This window comes from Salmo salar, chromosome ssa11, assembly GCF_905237065.1.
Source record: "Salmo salar chromosome ssa11, Ssal_v3.1, whole genome shotgun sequence".
In the NCBI taxonomy this organism is placed as follows: domain Eukaryota; kingdom Metazoa; phylum Chordata; class Actinopteri; order Salmoniformes; family Salmonidae; genus Salmo; species Salmo salar.
In genome coordinates, this window is record NC_059452.1 from 7,570,334 (window position 1) to 7,587,089 (window position 16,756).

Sequence of the window (16,756 nt, forward strand, 5' to 3'; positions counted from 1 at the left end):
TCCAGCTTCACTGGTTCTGTTGGATTGGTTATGGGATCCGGAATCCGAGATCTTGGTTATTAGTTCTGGGTTCTCTAAGCTTCTCAAGCTAACAAATATTATTTGACAGGAGAAAGGTTGTCTTGCCAAACCTTGATCTCCAGTTCTTCATGCAGACCCTTGTTTTGAGCCTTTGGGTCTTCTCTGCTCCTTCTGAAATGTTCTCCAGGTTTCTGTGGGTTCTGCGGGCTAATCCCTGCCCCACCCTTTCAGCGGAGCAGCGAGTGCTGTCCTTCAGGCGGCTAATCCCGTTGGCACAGCCTAGCTTGCTTTAATCCTCCCACATCGCCCAGCGCTCCGCAGCCTACACACTCTCACCGCTTCTGGGATGACGGGCCACTGTTAAGACCCTCAGGTAAGTCCGAGCACCCTCACCCTTATAGAAGTCCCCCTATGCATCCTCAAACTACTGTTAGATTCCAAACTATAGGTAGACCAGTGGGCGTAAACCCTGGGTAAGCAGAGTTATGTTCCAAGGCAGCGCTAGTACACCTGATTCAGCTAATCAAGGTATTGAGGCCAAGGCTTGGTGACCGCTGGTGTAGACTTTATCTATGGCATACCATACCGCTAACAAGAGACTACTGCTAAAAAGTGACTGACTATAAACTAGACCAGCCTTTGTTATACGTTTGCTATATGTCTACACGTCTTCCAAATAGTATCGCCTAGTGGGTGTCCCCTCAGTGGTTTGTGGCCGTTGTGTCTCTGTGGTGGCTCTGCTTTTGTTTTAGGGAGAGACATCGACGTAGCTTTGGAACTGAATTGTGTGTCTTTGTAATGGAAGAAGAGTTGATATAAGAGTTGAGTATCACTGGTTGGCAACATTTGCAGGCACGTTTTTCATCAAAACTGTAGGTCAGAGTTTCGTAATCCTGGTCCTGGTCACAAAGGGGTGCACATTTTTGTGTTTTCCCTAGCACTACACAGCTGATTTAAATTATTAACTCATCATCAAGTTTGATGACTTGAATCAGATGTGTACTGCTAAGGCAAAAACAAAAATGTGCTCCCCTTAGGTGCCTAGGACCAGGATTAACCCTTTGATGCGTACGAGCACACTGGTTTGATCATTCTACAGTGGTCTCTGCAGCGTACGCTCAAACCGGTGTGATTAGACCACTTCATATTCAAAGTGCTCTGAACAAATGAAGGGAGTCGTTCACAAACATTGGCACATTCTAAGATCTGATGATAGTATCGGTAATGTGTTTTTGGACCTTCCCTTGGTCGTATTCTCGCGGGGCAGAAACCTCAGAGATCAACTGGTACACTCTGATTTACCACCCCAAGATATCCCTGCACAACGCGTATTTGTGTCCCTACTGGATGGAAACTACAAGTGTAATGGCTGTGCTCAATGCAATGGCACTTATAAATGTAGATCCTTCAAACACCCACAAACAGGGAAACAGACCCCAATCAAAGGTGTTATTACGTGCTCCACTAAGGCAGTAATTTATCTTAGAACTTGCCCTTGTGGTAAAAAATTATGTGGGTAAAACAAAGCGTGAATTAAAAGTATGTATCTCAGAGCATCGTCGCACTATTAGGTGCAAAAACTCAACTTACCCAGTTATGGCCCACTTTTTGGAAGCAAACCACTCGATTTCGTCCCTACGTTATATCGGCATTGAACATGTCACCCTCCCTAGGAGAGGGAGTGACCTCAACAATTTATTGTTAAAACGAGAGGCTGCCTGAATCTTTAATTTAAAGACTCTTGCTCCCTTCGGTCTCAACGTAGACTTTGATCTGAAGCCATTCTTGTGATTATTGTGATTTTGCTATTGTAAATGTTTGTAGGCCTATGTAGCCAAATTGTATCTATGATCGTACTTTATCCATTTATGTTTTAGATATGCTATTTTAATATATGAGAATTAACCAATGATATCAGGCCACACCCGGCCATGATTACAGACACCTGTGTGTGTCTTTTGACGCTATATAAATGAGTCATCCCACAGTGTTTGTCATTATACCCTGATGAAGACAGCTTGTCTGTCGAAACGTTGGACATAACATTTTTGCATCTGAGCTCCTAGACTGTGCGGCTTTTTTAAATTGTTCCACTAGCCAGCACCTCGCCTAAATAGGTGTGCGTTTCTTTCGCCTCTACAACACTTCATTAACATGTCTAGTTACAATTGATGCAACAGTCAGCGTTTGAGTCGGCTACACTGTTTTTTCACAGAAACAATTTGCACCAATGTGAGCAGTTTATTTTTGGATGCAATGTTCAGACATTCATAGCAGTAGCAACAGCATAACATAATTCCCATCATAATCAGAAAATGTATGCTACATTAGTCCTAGCGCTGAGGAAAGAGTGAGCTAACATATTTAGCTAACTCTCGGCTGACAGAAACCATAATTATAAGTAGCTAATAGTAATGACTATTTACAATTCATTACAGGTCAGCTCACTAGTGATGGAAATAGATGAGTAAAATACTTTCTAAAAGTCTGAAGTAATCCAATGGTGGTTAGAGTTTTTGCACGCAGTCATGTTTGTTTTTCCGAGTCAACAAGAAATAAGAAGAGGTTACAAGATGTGTTGGGTCTGTTTACAGTATGCATGTAGAAGGGGGTGTGTCATCTATCATTATTCACTTCCCATCATTCACTTCCGGAAGTTTACTCGAAAAACAAGTGAACTATCCCTTCACCTCATCTTTGGTCTGACAGGTGTTTACATGACACCCAGAATGCATTGTATGATGTCAACAAACATGGCTCCACACATAGCTGGCAATCAGCTTAGCATTAGCACATCATAATCAGTACAACCTTCAAAAATTATTTTTACACACATATTTGTGACCGACCGGCTCAAATCGGTCTTATGTAGCACAATTTGACATTTTGTTTTTTACATTGGATAAAAGTAGAGACTCAGAGCTACAAAATGGTATATCATACACTACAGTTGAAGAACAATGGGAAAGTAATTTTGCTATTAAAGTTGAAGTAAGAGAGAACAGCTCACTAAACATTACTGGCCCTAGCAGAGCTAATTAGGCTGTTATGTTATCCAGAGCGTTGGTGACTGCAACTCCACTATCAAATTGTCTGTTCGTAAATTCTGAGTGTTTCGCGTTCAGAGCGCACACCAGACGCTCTGGCCGATGAGTTTACTGACGTTTACTGACACCGCCCATATTCAACAGGTGTTGAGCGTTTGTAAATTCATCAGTTATTCTGCGCTCTCTGGCACACTCAGACGAGAGTGCTCTGAAATCGGAGTAGATGGCCAGACTGAATTTACAAATGCACCTGAAATGGTTCCTTGCATAGTGGAGTCTTTTGTTAAGACAATGAACCATAATCCCAACTCATGACGTTACTACCCTGCATGAATCTGCAGGTAGCTAACCAACCAGGTTCAATGTTAGCTAGCTAACATTAGGTTATAGAGATATGAGATATGAATAATAAGGTCATACACATAACATTAGCTAGCGAGCCAGCCAGCTAACGTTAGCTAGCTAGGTAAACAATGAACCATAATCACAACTCGTGATGTTACTACCCTGCATGAATCTGCAGGTATCTAACCAACCAGGTTCAAAGGGCCACACATTGTATGTTTACAATTAGTACAGCAATCCCACACTCTTCCAGCATCAGCTTTCCAAAAGCACAGGGGCCTGTGTCACAGTCCGGTCGAACAGGAAGGGGATGCCGGTATTCAGAAGCTGGAAGATGCAGAGGGAGAAGGTGGAGTTTAAGGAGAACGGTCAACAGCAGGATAATGTGCCAGGGGGAAAAGGTATGGTCAGGTTCTGTTCTGACTAGAGATGCGCAAATATCTGCATACTTGACCTGGGGAAACACTAGGGGAGTGCTTGAGCTCTCATCGAAGAGAGAAGTTTGTCAGGCTCATCTAGCTAATCTACCTAATTTGAAATGTACAAATTGAAACACAGCCTATAGATAATTAGGAGGTTTGAGGGCAGTGCAGGTTAACTGTCCTGTTGCATAACAATCACATTCTGACATAAAGCACATAAAAAAAACTCACGCTTGGAGGGACCATTAAAAATATTTGGAACTTAATCGTGAAAAGTTTAAGAAACACTGCTGTAGGGGATTGTCTCCTCACATGGGGCACCATTATGTAGGGAAATGTCCTCCCAAACTCTACAATACTCATAGGCTTACTACAGAATTATCTGCATATTAATTCAATAAAGCTATGATTTGTAGCAGTATTTGGTTTAACTACTGTATTATGGCAATTATTTTAACGTTATGTGGTTTTTGGTGGGTGGGTGTTTTCCGAAAGTAAACATCAAGACTGTCTGGTAAGCTATTTAGAGTACTGTGTTAAGAGCTTCTTACCAAACATGGCTGCAAATACCCCTCTATCGGCCATGCTCAGGTGGCAGGACCCTATCCAGGATATACAGTAGGTAGGGCAGGAAGGTTAATAAGCTAAGAAAGGAGGGAAGGGAATTACAGGAGAAGTACAACAAAGAGATAAGGGAGGGTTAGATGGAGGGACAAACAGCCCAGCAGGACAGGAACAGGCAGGTTAACAAGCTAATGGCAGGGTAGGAACAATAGAGGTAGGGTAAGGAGAGAAAGGGTAGAAAAAACAGACAGAAAACACACCAGGTGTCTGGCTGCGTGCCCAGATTGACTCACATATACTCAAAGACTTTAACGTGGCAATCAGCTGTTGAAACAATTACAAACCTTTTTACCCCCACTTTGAGGCCATGAAGGTGTGTTTATATTTACTTTGTTTACAAACATTGGAGTAAAACAAGCATATGTTTTGGGTTCTGACGGGGTACAACAGTTGAACTAAGCTTTTGAAGCATTTATAAGCTACAGTGCAGTCGGACAGTATTCAGACCCCTTGACTTTTTTCACATTTGGTTTACCTCAAGATCCAGTTTACCAGTGGTTTCCCTGTTTGCGAGTTTACCATGGTAGTGGATTCACGTAAATATTTAGCACAGTAATTGTCACTTTGTGTATGTTGCAGGATGTTCAGCTGGGTGGTGAAAGGGGTTCCCCAGCCTCCTGGGAAACTAGGAGATGAGGAGAAGACCAACGCCCCACTTGCACCAGTAAGTCCCCCAAAAGCGAGAGAAAGAAAAGGGGGGATTGTATCACCATTTAAATGTTTTATTACTCAAACTATCGCTTTGTGTTTAAAACAGGTAAAACAAGTAACATTCAAAGAAGAGAAGAAACAAGAAGGTAATAACTGACTTAAACCTTATCTATAAACAATTCCCTTTGTCTACTAAACAAGTCAGTAAATTGATCTGTATCAGCAGCATAGAGGGACAGCCGTCTCACACTGTTCTTTAATTATGATTGACAGCTCCAAAACCTGCCAAGGCCAAAGAGGAGGAGGTCGCCGAAGAGAATGGGTGAGTGTATCAACGGCCGGAATTCAATACTTCTAGTTTGTCAATGCTCACCAACAGAGAAATGGAGGGGATCTTTCAACATTGATTTGACACTATTTCTTTCTGTATTGTATTGCTTTGGCAACATTGATTTCCCCTCTCTTGCCAATGAAGCTAATTTACATTTGAGACGGTGGCCATATGACCCGGTGGCCTAGTTGGCTGTGGGCACATATGGTGTGCCAGGAGGACAGAGAGGATCAGAGTGATCAGACCAGGATCAGAGGAAATCCTATAGTGGAATGCTATTGAACCCACTGCCGTGTCTTTACTATGGTTAAATGAGATGACATGCTATTTTCAAATCGATTACCTAACGTTGAATTATTTGCTTAAATTAATCAGGCAATAACTAACTCATTAGGAATCTGGGGCACCATGGAAACATTAGTTTATATAGAGCAGCTATCCCCCGAATCCACTCTTAAAGATCTGAAGATATTTTATATCAATACCAGTCTATCATTAATTATTATTTACCTTCTATCAGTCTCATCTGAACATCGTAAAAGTATTGGTTATCTGCACAAACCCTAGCATAAATGATGAATCAGAAATATACAAATTGACTTAATTATTTATTTACTAACTAACTAAATAATCACAGAAATACATAAAAACAGATATTGGATATTGGTTACTAACAATGATGGAAAAGTCCCTAGTGGGCTAAGCCGATATGACAGGTTGGTAGACAAAGGGAAGGGGTGGGACTGAGAAAGAGCGGGAAAGACAAATAGATTTACTACATACAGTCTACAATAATATTCATTGAAATGCTAATCCTTTGCATATGAACGGCCTCTCATTCGAGAATAATTGCAATGTATATATATTTATTTATTTATGTTGTTGTTGTCTTCCCTGTTGGAATCCTTGATCGTCCTGTAGGGTTCATCAGAGTCTCTGGTTAACTTTCATTGAAGTCACAAAGTTTTTCATGGTTGTAGGTGGTTAGAATGGAACCTTCGGAGTACCATTCAGAAATGTTCTCATAGAATAGATGCTACGGCGGTTGTCTGTATTCTCATCCTAGGTTTACGTAATTTTTAGCTGCAGACAGGTAATTATACCTAAAAGATTTGCTCTTATTCTGTAGGGATCGATAGTCACAGAGTTGAACCATTTCCAGCCGTGTAGCCAATGCTCCATGTGGTATAGTCTTGTCCTTTGGTAGAGTTGTAGTTTAAACCACTTCACACACCAGCGTCACCCGGCATGTTTCGGTCTCAGAAATTCAACCATTTGCAACCTTAGCTTACACCATGGTTTGCGTGTTCTGGTGTGAATTTCATCAGGAGTGGGTTTTATGCATTTCAGTAGAAAAGGGAGGTCCATGACGCCGACGTAATATCTATGCTCATGTGGGCGTGGCAACTGACTAGTTAATCTTTTTATGAAATTCCATACTCTCATTTAGAAGGTTAACATCACATTACATCCTTTCACAAATAATGTCAATGTATAATCACATACTTTTCACAATATTTAGCTATAAACCTGACATCTGTGAAATGTACACTTTAAGAGATACCATTATGTGTTTCCTGTCCATCATGAGATCACCAAATGAAACCCACTCATCATAACTGTCCCTTAAGTGTCCACAGACCCTTCCCAAATTCTCTAAAGTAAAGATATTGTTTAATTCTCCCATTTTTGGGATTGGAGTTTGGTCAAGTGAAGTGCTTTGTTCTCTCTCTGTGCTCTATCCCTCTCTTTCTACATGACCAGGGGGAGAGAGTCTCTGACAGGAATTTATGACCTGAGATAACAAAACCTGGGTTTAGGAGAGAGTGTGAGGGATGGTGGAACCACGATCTACACCCAGAAAGGGCCACGTCATGACAGTCCCCCTCTGGTGGTTTAAATCTTCTGATTATCCTGCAAGTTGCAAACCAACATAAAATAATGACCACGTGATGTCCTGGTTGTTGATCTCTGTTGCGGTCCCCCTCTGGTGGTTTACCTTGGTAGGCTCTCTGAAAGCGGAGCAGTCTGTCTGTGATATCGCAAAGTGTTTCACCAGTGGGAGTCATCGGGTCAGTTGCTGGACTGACGCCATTAGTGTCATTGTAAGGGGTGACAGTCCCCCACAAAGCAGAAGATCTATCACTGGAAGCAGAGTACACTCTGCGTGTCAATGTTTTTCTTGCTGAGATGGCCGCAGTGCTAGCAGAAGTGTCCAAAGGACAAGAGAAGTTTATCTCAACTACAGTATTGAATGACTTCAAGGAGGATGGAAGTTGCTCATTCACAGAGACTGCTGGCTCGAAATCATGAAAAGAATGGTCAATCAGGTTTGCTGATGGAATGTGTTGAGATATCGTAATATCTCCTTGGATCGGATTCTGCACCAAGAGGTTTCGAAACAACTTTTTCCCAAGGGGTGCTTTCGACAGATACCCCTCGTGAATGACTGCGTTGCAGCTAGCGTTGGACACTTAAGGGAAGAGAGTGTGTACAGGGGCTGACCGTTTTCTTAGCCTACTGGTTAATTTCAAAGTTTCTCATTACTCAGCCCTGTGGCGACACATCGTGGACTACACTCATTTTATGGCCATTGAAATGTCACCAATCACTGTTAACATTTTTCAATAACTGAAGCTGAAGGTTATACTTGTTGTTTGAAGTGTGACCGAAACCCAAAATGTATACTTGCCTATTGACATATTTTATTTTTTTTATTTCAAGGACGTATGTAACTTCTTTCCTATGTCGGTTTGACCTCACTGCACATGTAGGGTAATCAACGGATGCTGAGTAAGAGATAGTTCCTGCTGCTCGTCTCGTTCATAATGACGAGTTTATGATTTGTATTTTTCCTTTTTCTTTTTTCTTTGAAGGGAGTTGTACTATAATTTTAATTTTTGTGTATGTTGGGGGTGGTGGGGTTAAGTTGCCATTTTTTGGAGGATTTTATTAATTTCTTTATTCAGAAGTTTTGCTCATGCTGCTCCTCTCTCAAGCTCTCTTTTCCTCTTTCTTTTTTCATTTGATTTCTCCTCTCATAAGGATTAATGTCTAGTTCAACAACAGGTCAGGATGGTACTTTAGGGCTTCCAATCAGACTGGTGACATGGAACATTCACGGTTGTGGGAGCAAAATAAGTGGTCCAGAGTATTTTCACATCTGAATAGCCTGAATACTGATATCACCTTTCTTCAAGAAACGCACCTACGTGTTAACGACCCTACTAGGTTGCGTGAAGCATGGGTTGGACAGGTTTCTAATTCTAATTTTAACGGTAAAGCCAGGGGAACAGCAATAGTGATTCACAAACGAGTACAGAACATTTCAGATCCTGGAAGACGTTATACAATAGTTAGTGGCACGCTTTTCCAAACCCCTGTAGTACTTGCGAATGTTTCCGCCCCTAACAGGGATGACACTAGATGTATGACATCTCTTTGAGCCTCTCTCCCTAATATTGACACCCACCGCTTCATCTTCAGCTGGGACCTGTGTTATTGAACCAAAACTTGACCAGTCTAATCCCAGAACACTAACACCTTCTGGGATGACAAGAGCTCTTTCTAAATTCATGACCCAAATGGGTTGTAGTGATCCATGGCGCTTCCTCCACCCAGTCACAAAAGACTTATCCTACTTTTCTCATGTTCATCAAGCCTACTCGCGCATAGACTACCTTTTTTTTAGATAGAGCCCAGATAGATGCTGAAACTTCAAACTCAATTTAATCTGCTTTCCACTGATAAAGCAGAGTTTCTGTTGCAACGAACAAAGGGGACATGCTACGAATATGGTGACAAGGCCAGCCGCCTTTTGGCACACCAACTTAAATGCCAGTCAGCATCTCATCTTATTTCTCAGGTATATGACTCCTCCCGTAATCTTACAAGTTATCCCTCTAATATTAATTAAACTTTCGTGTCATTGTATTCTAACCGCTACAAATCCAAACCCGCATCAGATAATACGGCTATGGACAACTTTTTAGATAACTGTAACGTCTGCTTCCAACTCACACTCTCAGACACATAGATCCCATGAACGCAGCTCACTCCCCAGATCCCAATCACCTGAATTCTGATCACCTGTTCACACACCTGTATGTCATTATCACACACTATTTAGTTCAGTTCTTTACACCCCATTATTGTGAGGTATTGTTTGTTTTGTGACACACCTCTATTCGGAGCTCTGTTTTTCCCCGTCATTTAATCCTCCCATAAATTATAGTTTTTGCCTGCCTCACTAATGACGTCTTTTGCCTATACTTTAGCCTATCGGATTTCCTGTTATCAACCTATTGCCTGATCTCCCGGACAACGTTACTAGCCTTTTCCCTGCCTGTACTGCTGCCTTTTTGGATCCCCTGTGTATGAACTTCTGCCTGCCCCTGGACCCAGCTACCTGCCTCCTCCTGTGGTCCTTTACAAATAAACACCTGCTGCGTCCTGCGCTTGAAACCAGCTCTCTGTCTCCCATCGTGTTCATTACAATAACTTGGATATCCCATCCATTGGTATGGACATGAGGAAAGTTCTGGACAACCCTCTGCATCTTGATGATGGGGCGGCAGCGTAGCCTAGTGGTTAGAGCGTTGGACTAGTAACCGTAAAGGTTGCAAGATTGAATCCCCGAGCTGACAAGGTACAAATCTGTTGTTCTGCCCCTGAACAAGGCAGTTAACCCACTGTTCCTAGGCCGTCATTGAAAATAAGAATTTGTTCTTAACTGACTTGCCTAGTTAAATAAAGGTAAAAAATAAAAGATAAAGGGTCGAAAGTTAATGCAAAGTGGCAAGGCGGCCCCAGGCCCTGATGGCTTCCCTGTCAATTTTTACAAAAAATTCTCAGATCACCCCATTACTATTACATATGTTCACCGACTCGTTATCACAGGGAACTTTCTCCCCGACGCTAACCCAAGCCTCTATCTAAGATAAAGATCCGGTGGAATGTGGTGGATATTGGCCATTTTACTTTTGAACGCTGATGTTAAATTATTAGCTAAGGTTCTAGCATGTCGGTTGCAACCCTTCCTTCAGGATGTCATATCTGAGAGATCAAACTGGTTTCATCAAAGGGAAACAACTGTTTTCCAATGTACGACAGCTTTTGAACATTATACTCTCTCCTATCTCTCCAGACGCCGAAATTGTTGTTTCTCTTGATGGGGAGAAGGCTTTTGACCGGGTGGAGTGGGATTATTTATTTAAGATTTTGGGAAGATTTGGTTTTGGGTCCAATTTCATCTCATGGATACGTCTTCTCCTACGGCTAGCATACACACCAACCCTTAACATTGAAAATACTTCTCCCTCTCCAGAGGGACCCGTCAAGGGTGCCCTATGTCCCCATTCCTTTTTGCTCTTGCGATAGAACCGCTTTCCTTGGCCTTAAAATTATCACCATCATTTACTGAAATCCATCGGCTGGTGACGAGCACAAAGTGTCACTGTATGCAGATGATCTACTATTATATATCACTAACCCTGTGAACTCTGTCGATAACATAATGCATATTTTAAACAGGTTTGGATCATTTTCAGGTTACAAATTGAACATTCAGAAAAGTGAATGTTTTCTGATCAACCCTGCTGCCAAGCAAATTCTCCTTGGAGCCCTGCCTTTCCGTCTGTCACCCTCTGGTTTTTCCTATTTGGGCGTGAATATAATACTCTCTGGCTACCCTCCATAAAACTAAAATTGTAAGCCTAGTCACACGAGTTAATTAAAGCAGACTTACAACTCTGGGATAGTCTGCTTCTCTTATTAGCTGGCAGAATCCAATATGTTAAAATTAATATTTTACTTAGGTTTCTATACCTTTTTCAATGTCTTCAGATCTTTCTGCTGTTGGATGGGCTCATTTTATCTGGGCAGGCAAATCACCTAGGATATGTAGAGAAATAATTCAAAGAAGGAGACAAGATGGAGGATTGGCACTTCCAAATGTACTGCTTTACTATTGGGCAGCCAATTTTCAAAAGATTATGGTCTGGTGAAATGCTCCAGGTACCAACTGGTGCTCATTGGCGCACTTCTGCCAATTATCCTCCCTTTCTGCTCTTGCTTGTGCCCCACTGTGCTTGTGTCCTTAAAAGTACATGGGAAACCCCATTGTGCGTTCTACTTTGAAAATCTGGAGACAATTTAATCAACATTTTAGACTTTCTGTCCCTTCTCTTTTAAGCCCTATCTGTAACAAGCACCTATTTTTACCCTCCAAACTCCACCAGGCTTTTGTTTTGTGGCATGAGAGAGGTTTGGTTTGTTTCAAAGATTTATTTTTATATTGGAAGTTTGTCAGTTTTAATGATCTCGTAGCTAAATCTAATCTGGCTAATTCTAATCTTTTCCGCAATTTTCGAGCCCGTAACGTTGTTCCACCTTTTCTTAACTACCTCCCAAGACGTTGCTAGAGGAGATTTTGTCCCTCCCGTGGAATTGGCAAGGTCTGATTTCTAGATTATGACATTATGCTGTCTGAACCCTCTCCGATAAACAAAATCAAGACGGACTGGGGTAGTGAACTTGACCTTGCAGAGGCCCTTCTTAGGGTTAACTCCACATCCTCATGTGCTCGGTTAAGTTTCATTTAGTTCAAGGTCTTGCACAGAACTCACTACATCAGAGAAAAACGTAGTAAATTCTTATTCTAGATATTGACCTGCAGCCTTGTCCTCTAATAGCTATATTTGGAGTTCCATCTTTGTTGCATAGTTTCACTAAAAGTGAAGCAGACGTTGTAGCGTTTGCCTCCCTTATAGCCCGCTGGCAGATCTTGCTTAACTGGATATCCTTCAAACCTCCCACTGCATCATCCTGGTTGAAAGATCTGTCTTTTCTACACTTAGAAAAATTGTAATGCACTGAGAGGATGTACTGATAACTTTTTCTTGAGATGGCAGCCTTTTAAATTCCTTTTTTTGAACAGTTGCCTTCTATGGATCAGGAGTAAGAATTTTGGCCAACGGGATACGGGAGGGTGTGGGAAGGAAGGGATAGTATGCTGTGATGTTTTTGTGTATATGTGCATATTTACATATTTCCAATCGTAAATGTATTTCATTTTTTTATGTATGCTGCTTTTGTTGTTAAAGGGAGGGAGGTGGTTCAATAAGTATAAGGGGTAAAAGCATGTATCTGGTCAATTAGTATTAAAAATATACACTGCTCAAAAAAATAAAGGGAACACTAAAATAACACATCCTAGATCTGAATGAATGAAATAATCTTATTAAATACTTTTTCTTTACATAGTTGAATGTGTTGACAACAAAATTACACAAAAATAATCAATGGAAATCCAATTTATCAACCCATGGAGGTCTGGATTTGGAGTCACACTCAAAATTAAAGTGGAAAACCACACTACAGGCTGATCCAACTTTGATGTAATGTCCTTAAAACAAGTCAAAATGAGGCTCAGTAGTGTGTGTGGCCTCCACGTGCCTGTATGACCTCCCTACAATGCCTGGGCATGCTCCTGATGAGGTGGCGGATGGTCTCCTGAGGGATCTCCTCCCAGACCTGGACTAAAGCATCCGCCAACTCCTGGACAGTCTGTGGTGCAACGTGGCGTTGGTGGATGGAGCGAGACATGATGTCCCAGATGTGCTCAATTGGATTCAGGTCTGGGGAACGGGCGGGCCAGTCCATAGCATCAATGCCTTCCTCTTGCAGGAACTGCTGACACACTCCAGCCACATGAGGTCTAGCATTGTCTTGCATTAGGAGGAACCCAGGGCCAACCGCACCAGCATATGGTCTCACAAGGGGTCTGAGGATCTCATCTCGGTACCTAATGGCAGTCAGGCTACCTCTGGCGAGCACATGTAGGGCTGTGCGGCCCCCCAAAGAAATGCCCCCCCACACCATGACTGACCCACCGCCAAACCGGTCATGCTGGAGGATGTTGCAGGCAGCAGAACGTTCTCCACGGCGTCTCCAGACTCTGTCGTCTGTCACATGTGCTCAGTGTGAACCTGCTTTCATCTGTGAAGAGCACAGGCGCCAGTGGCGAATTTGCCAATCTTGGTGTTCTCTGGCAAATGCCAAACGTCCTGCACGGTGTTGGGCTGTAAGCACAACCCCCACCTGTGGACGTCGGGCCCTCATACCACCCTCATGGAGTCTGTTTCTGACCGTTTGAGCAGACACATGCACATTTGTGGCCTGCTGGAGGTCATTTTGCAGGGCTCTGGCAGTGCTCCTCCTGCTCCTCCTTGCACAAAGGCGGAGGTAGTGGTCCTGCTGCTGAGTTGTTGCCCTCCTACGGCCTCCTCCACGTCTCCTGATGTACTGGCCTGTCTCCTGATAGCGCCTCCATGCTCTGGACACTACGCTGACAAACACAGCAAACCTTCTTGCCACAGCTCGCATTGATGTGCCATCCTGGATGAGCTGCACTACCTGAGCCACTTGTGTGGGTTGTAGACTCCGTCTCATGCTACCACTAGAGTGAAAGCACCGCCAGCATTCAAAAGTGACCAAAACATCAGCCAGGAAGCATAGGAACTGAGAAGTGGTCTGTGGTCACCACCTGCAGAACCACTCCTTTATTGGGGATGTCTTGCTAATTGCCTATAATTTCCACCTATTGTCTATTCCATTTGCACAACAGCATGTGAAATTTATTGTCAATCAGTGTTGCTTCCTAAGTGGACAGTTTGATTTCACAGAAGTGTGATTGACTTGGAGTTACATTGTGTTGTTTAAGTGTTCCCTTTATTTTTTTGAGTAGTATATATATAGTCAAATGCAGTACCTCGGCAAGCAGTATCTTTTATTTTTCACCTTTTGTCATTCGTTTCCTGGTTCTCTCCACCTGTCCCTTCAACTCACCCGTTTCTTGCTCGTGCTTCTGCTGTGCACTGCGGTACTGGACCGATGTCAATCTCTGCTGGTGGCCTTACATCAGGGCTGAACTGGAGAGAACCTTTACAACGCCTCAGCAGCGATATAAACCCAAACTGTGCCAAAGGGCTGAGACTGTTAGATCACAATGCCATAAGAGAAAAAACAGCAGAAATTGCAACAGACACCCTCCAAAATAAACCATCAGTTGCAGGCGTTGTAAAGGAGACAATCTCTCCCTGGTATCTGGGTCGAAAGGAAACACACACGCCACTCAATGACAATCCTGCATACTGCTCTTTGGGGTATAATTTGCTACACAATTATTTTACACTGAATTCAACAGTAAGGCCTAATTTTGTTTTAGATTCCTCACACTGGGCTCCATTATGTCGTGACCTGACTTTAACATAAATCTGAAGACTGTTATTTATCTAATTAACTAACTATGTTTAATTGTTACCCGATTTAAACTAATCATGTAACAATGAACTCATTAGGATCTGGGGCACCACGAGAGCGGTTCTTTAAAGAGTTACCATCTCCCGAATTAAACTTCACCTATCACATCTATAAACAGTCAAGTTATTAATCATAACCTCGTATCATATCATCATTCTGAACAGTCATAACCTCCTTGCATCTGAAAAAACCTGAGCCTTACATATGATTCAGTACTACACAAATTGGTTTAATTATGTATTTACTAGCTAATTAAATGGGAAAACAGGATAAACATACACACTCAGCACCGGCTAGCGTCCCACTGGGCCAACATCCAGTGAAATTGCAAAGCGCCAAATACAAAAACAGAAATACTCATTATAAAAATTCATGAAACATACAAGTGTTATACATGGGTTTAAAGATAAACTTCTTGTTAATCCAACCACGGTGTCAGATTTCAAAAAGGCTTTACGGCGAAAGCAAACCGTGCGATTATCTGAGAACAGCGCCCAGCAGACAAATCATTACAAACAGTTAGTAGCCAAGAAGAGGAGTAACAAAAGTCAGAAATAGCGATCAAATTTATGAATGTATTTACGTGAAATGCCTGTGTTTGCTGGGGGTCTTTTGGTGAAAGGGGTAGCCTTGGAAAGGGGTTTGGGCCCTTTCGCTTGTAAGACTCTGATTGTCTGAAATGGTTCCAACAATTCTTCTCCTGTAGTCCTTCATCTTTGTTTTCCTATATCTAGTGACTTGTCGTGTAGTCCTGAACAGAAATACAGAGTTGATTTTCCTTCCATTCGATCTTGAAGACGCTTCTTTGAAGATAGGCTTAGCCAGCCGTATCGATGGTTCCCCAATGGGATGATGAGGTTAGCGCAATACGATGGTTTGAGCAGAGTAACAGGGTGGTCCTACTTAAATTCACTATCGAAGATACTTTACTTAGAACAGCTAATCAGCCGTATCAGTGATTGTCCAGGAGGTGAGTTTATCGTCTCCACCTCGTATTGAGATTCAAAGTTCAAACCATTTTAAACGTGCAGCTGCAGCTGCACGCTTTTCTGGTCTAATGTATTTTTTCTTCATACCTTTTGCCCGAAAGGGGTGGTTCCAACAGGCTCCTTGACCTCACTCCAGGGTGGTGACTACTCACTGTGCAAAGTTATGTAAAACAATTATATGTAGTTGGTATACTTTCCAAGTTACCATTTTCACATACAGTATGTTGATGTTGGGGTGGTGCTGGAGATGTTGAAGTTGAACATTTTTGAAATGTCCCTTTAAAGGCAGTTAGTATGTTATGAATTTCGAGAAATACATTTTCAGGAGGGGGGGACACAAACACCACATAATGTCAACTCAGAATAGCCTCACCTCGTCAGGGCATGGACTCTAAAAGGTGTCAAAAGCGCTCCACAGGGATGCTGGCCCATGTTGACTCCAATGCTTCCCACGGTTGTGTCAAGTTGGCTGGATGTCCTTTGGGTGGTGGACCATTCTTGATACACACGGGAAACTGTTGAACGTGAAAAACACAGCAGCGTTGCAGTTCTTGACACAAAAACCGGTGGCACCTACTACCACACCGATTCAAATGCACTTTAATATTTTGACTCGCTATATTCACACTCTGAATGGCACACATAAACAATCCATGTCTCAATTGTCTCAAGGCTTGTCTCAAGCCTTCTTTATCCTGTCTCCCCTTAGTCTACACTGACTGAAGCGTATTTAACAAGTAACATCAATAAGGGATCATAGCTTTCACCTCGATTCTCCTGGTAAGTCTATGTAATTTAATGTTTTGTTTACTCGGTGTATATTGCCTCTAACTATTTTACCTCCCTCTCTCCATCTCTGTGTAGTGGTGAGGCTGGAGTGTTGACTTGGATCACCCATGGCTTTGCTAATTCTCTTCCCCAGCCTGCTGGGACACCCCGGCTAGGCAGAGCCAACACTGAGGTAAGCGCTATGATACTAATGTTGGTGGAATTCTAATTGGTAAG

At 42.4% G+C, this 16,756-nt stretch overlaps 1 protein-coding gene across 8 annotated transcripts in view; it reads left to right on the forward strand.

The window, feature by feature from the left end:
* The first annotated feature begins 267 nt into the window (after positions 1-267).
* cngb1a (cyclic nucleotide gated channel subunit beta 1a) overlaps positions 268-16,756 on the forward strand; it is a 71,557-nt gene continuing 55,068 nt past the window's right edge. For all 8 annotated transcript variants that reach the window (XM_045688950.1, XM_045688955.1, XM_045688956.1 and 5 more), the window contains exons 1-5: positions 268-394; positions 5,039-5,123; positions 5,217-5,256; positions 5,384-5,432; positions 16,616-16,712. In XM_045688950.1, coding sequence (XP_045544906.1) covers positions 5,040-5,123; positions 5,217-5,256; positions 5,384-5,432; positions 16,616-16,712 — 270 coding nt within the window. In that variant the 5' untranslated portion in view covers positions 268-394; position 5,039. The remainder of the gene's footprint in view (positions 395-5,038; positions 5,124-5,216; positions 5,257-5,383; positions 5,433-16,615; positions 16,713-16,756) is intronic.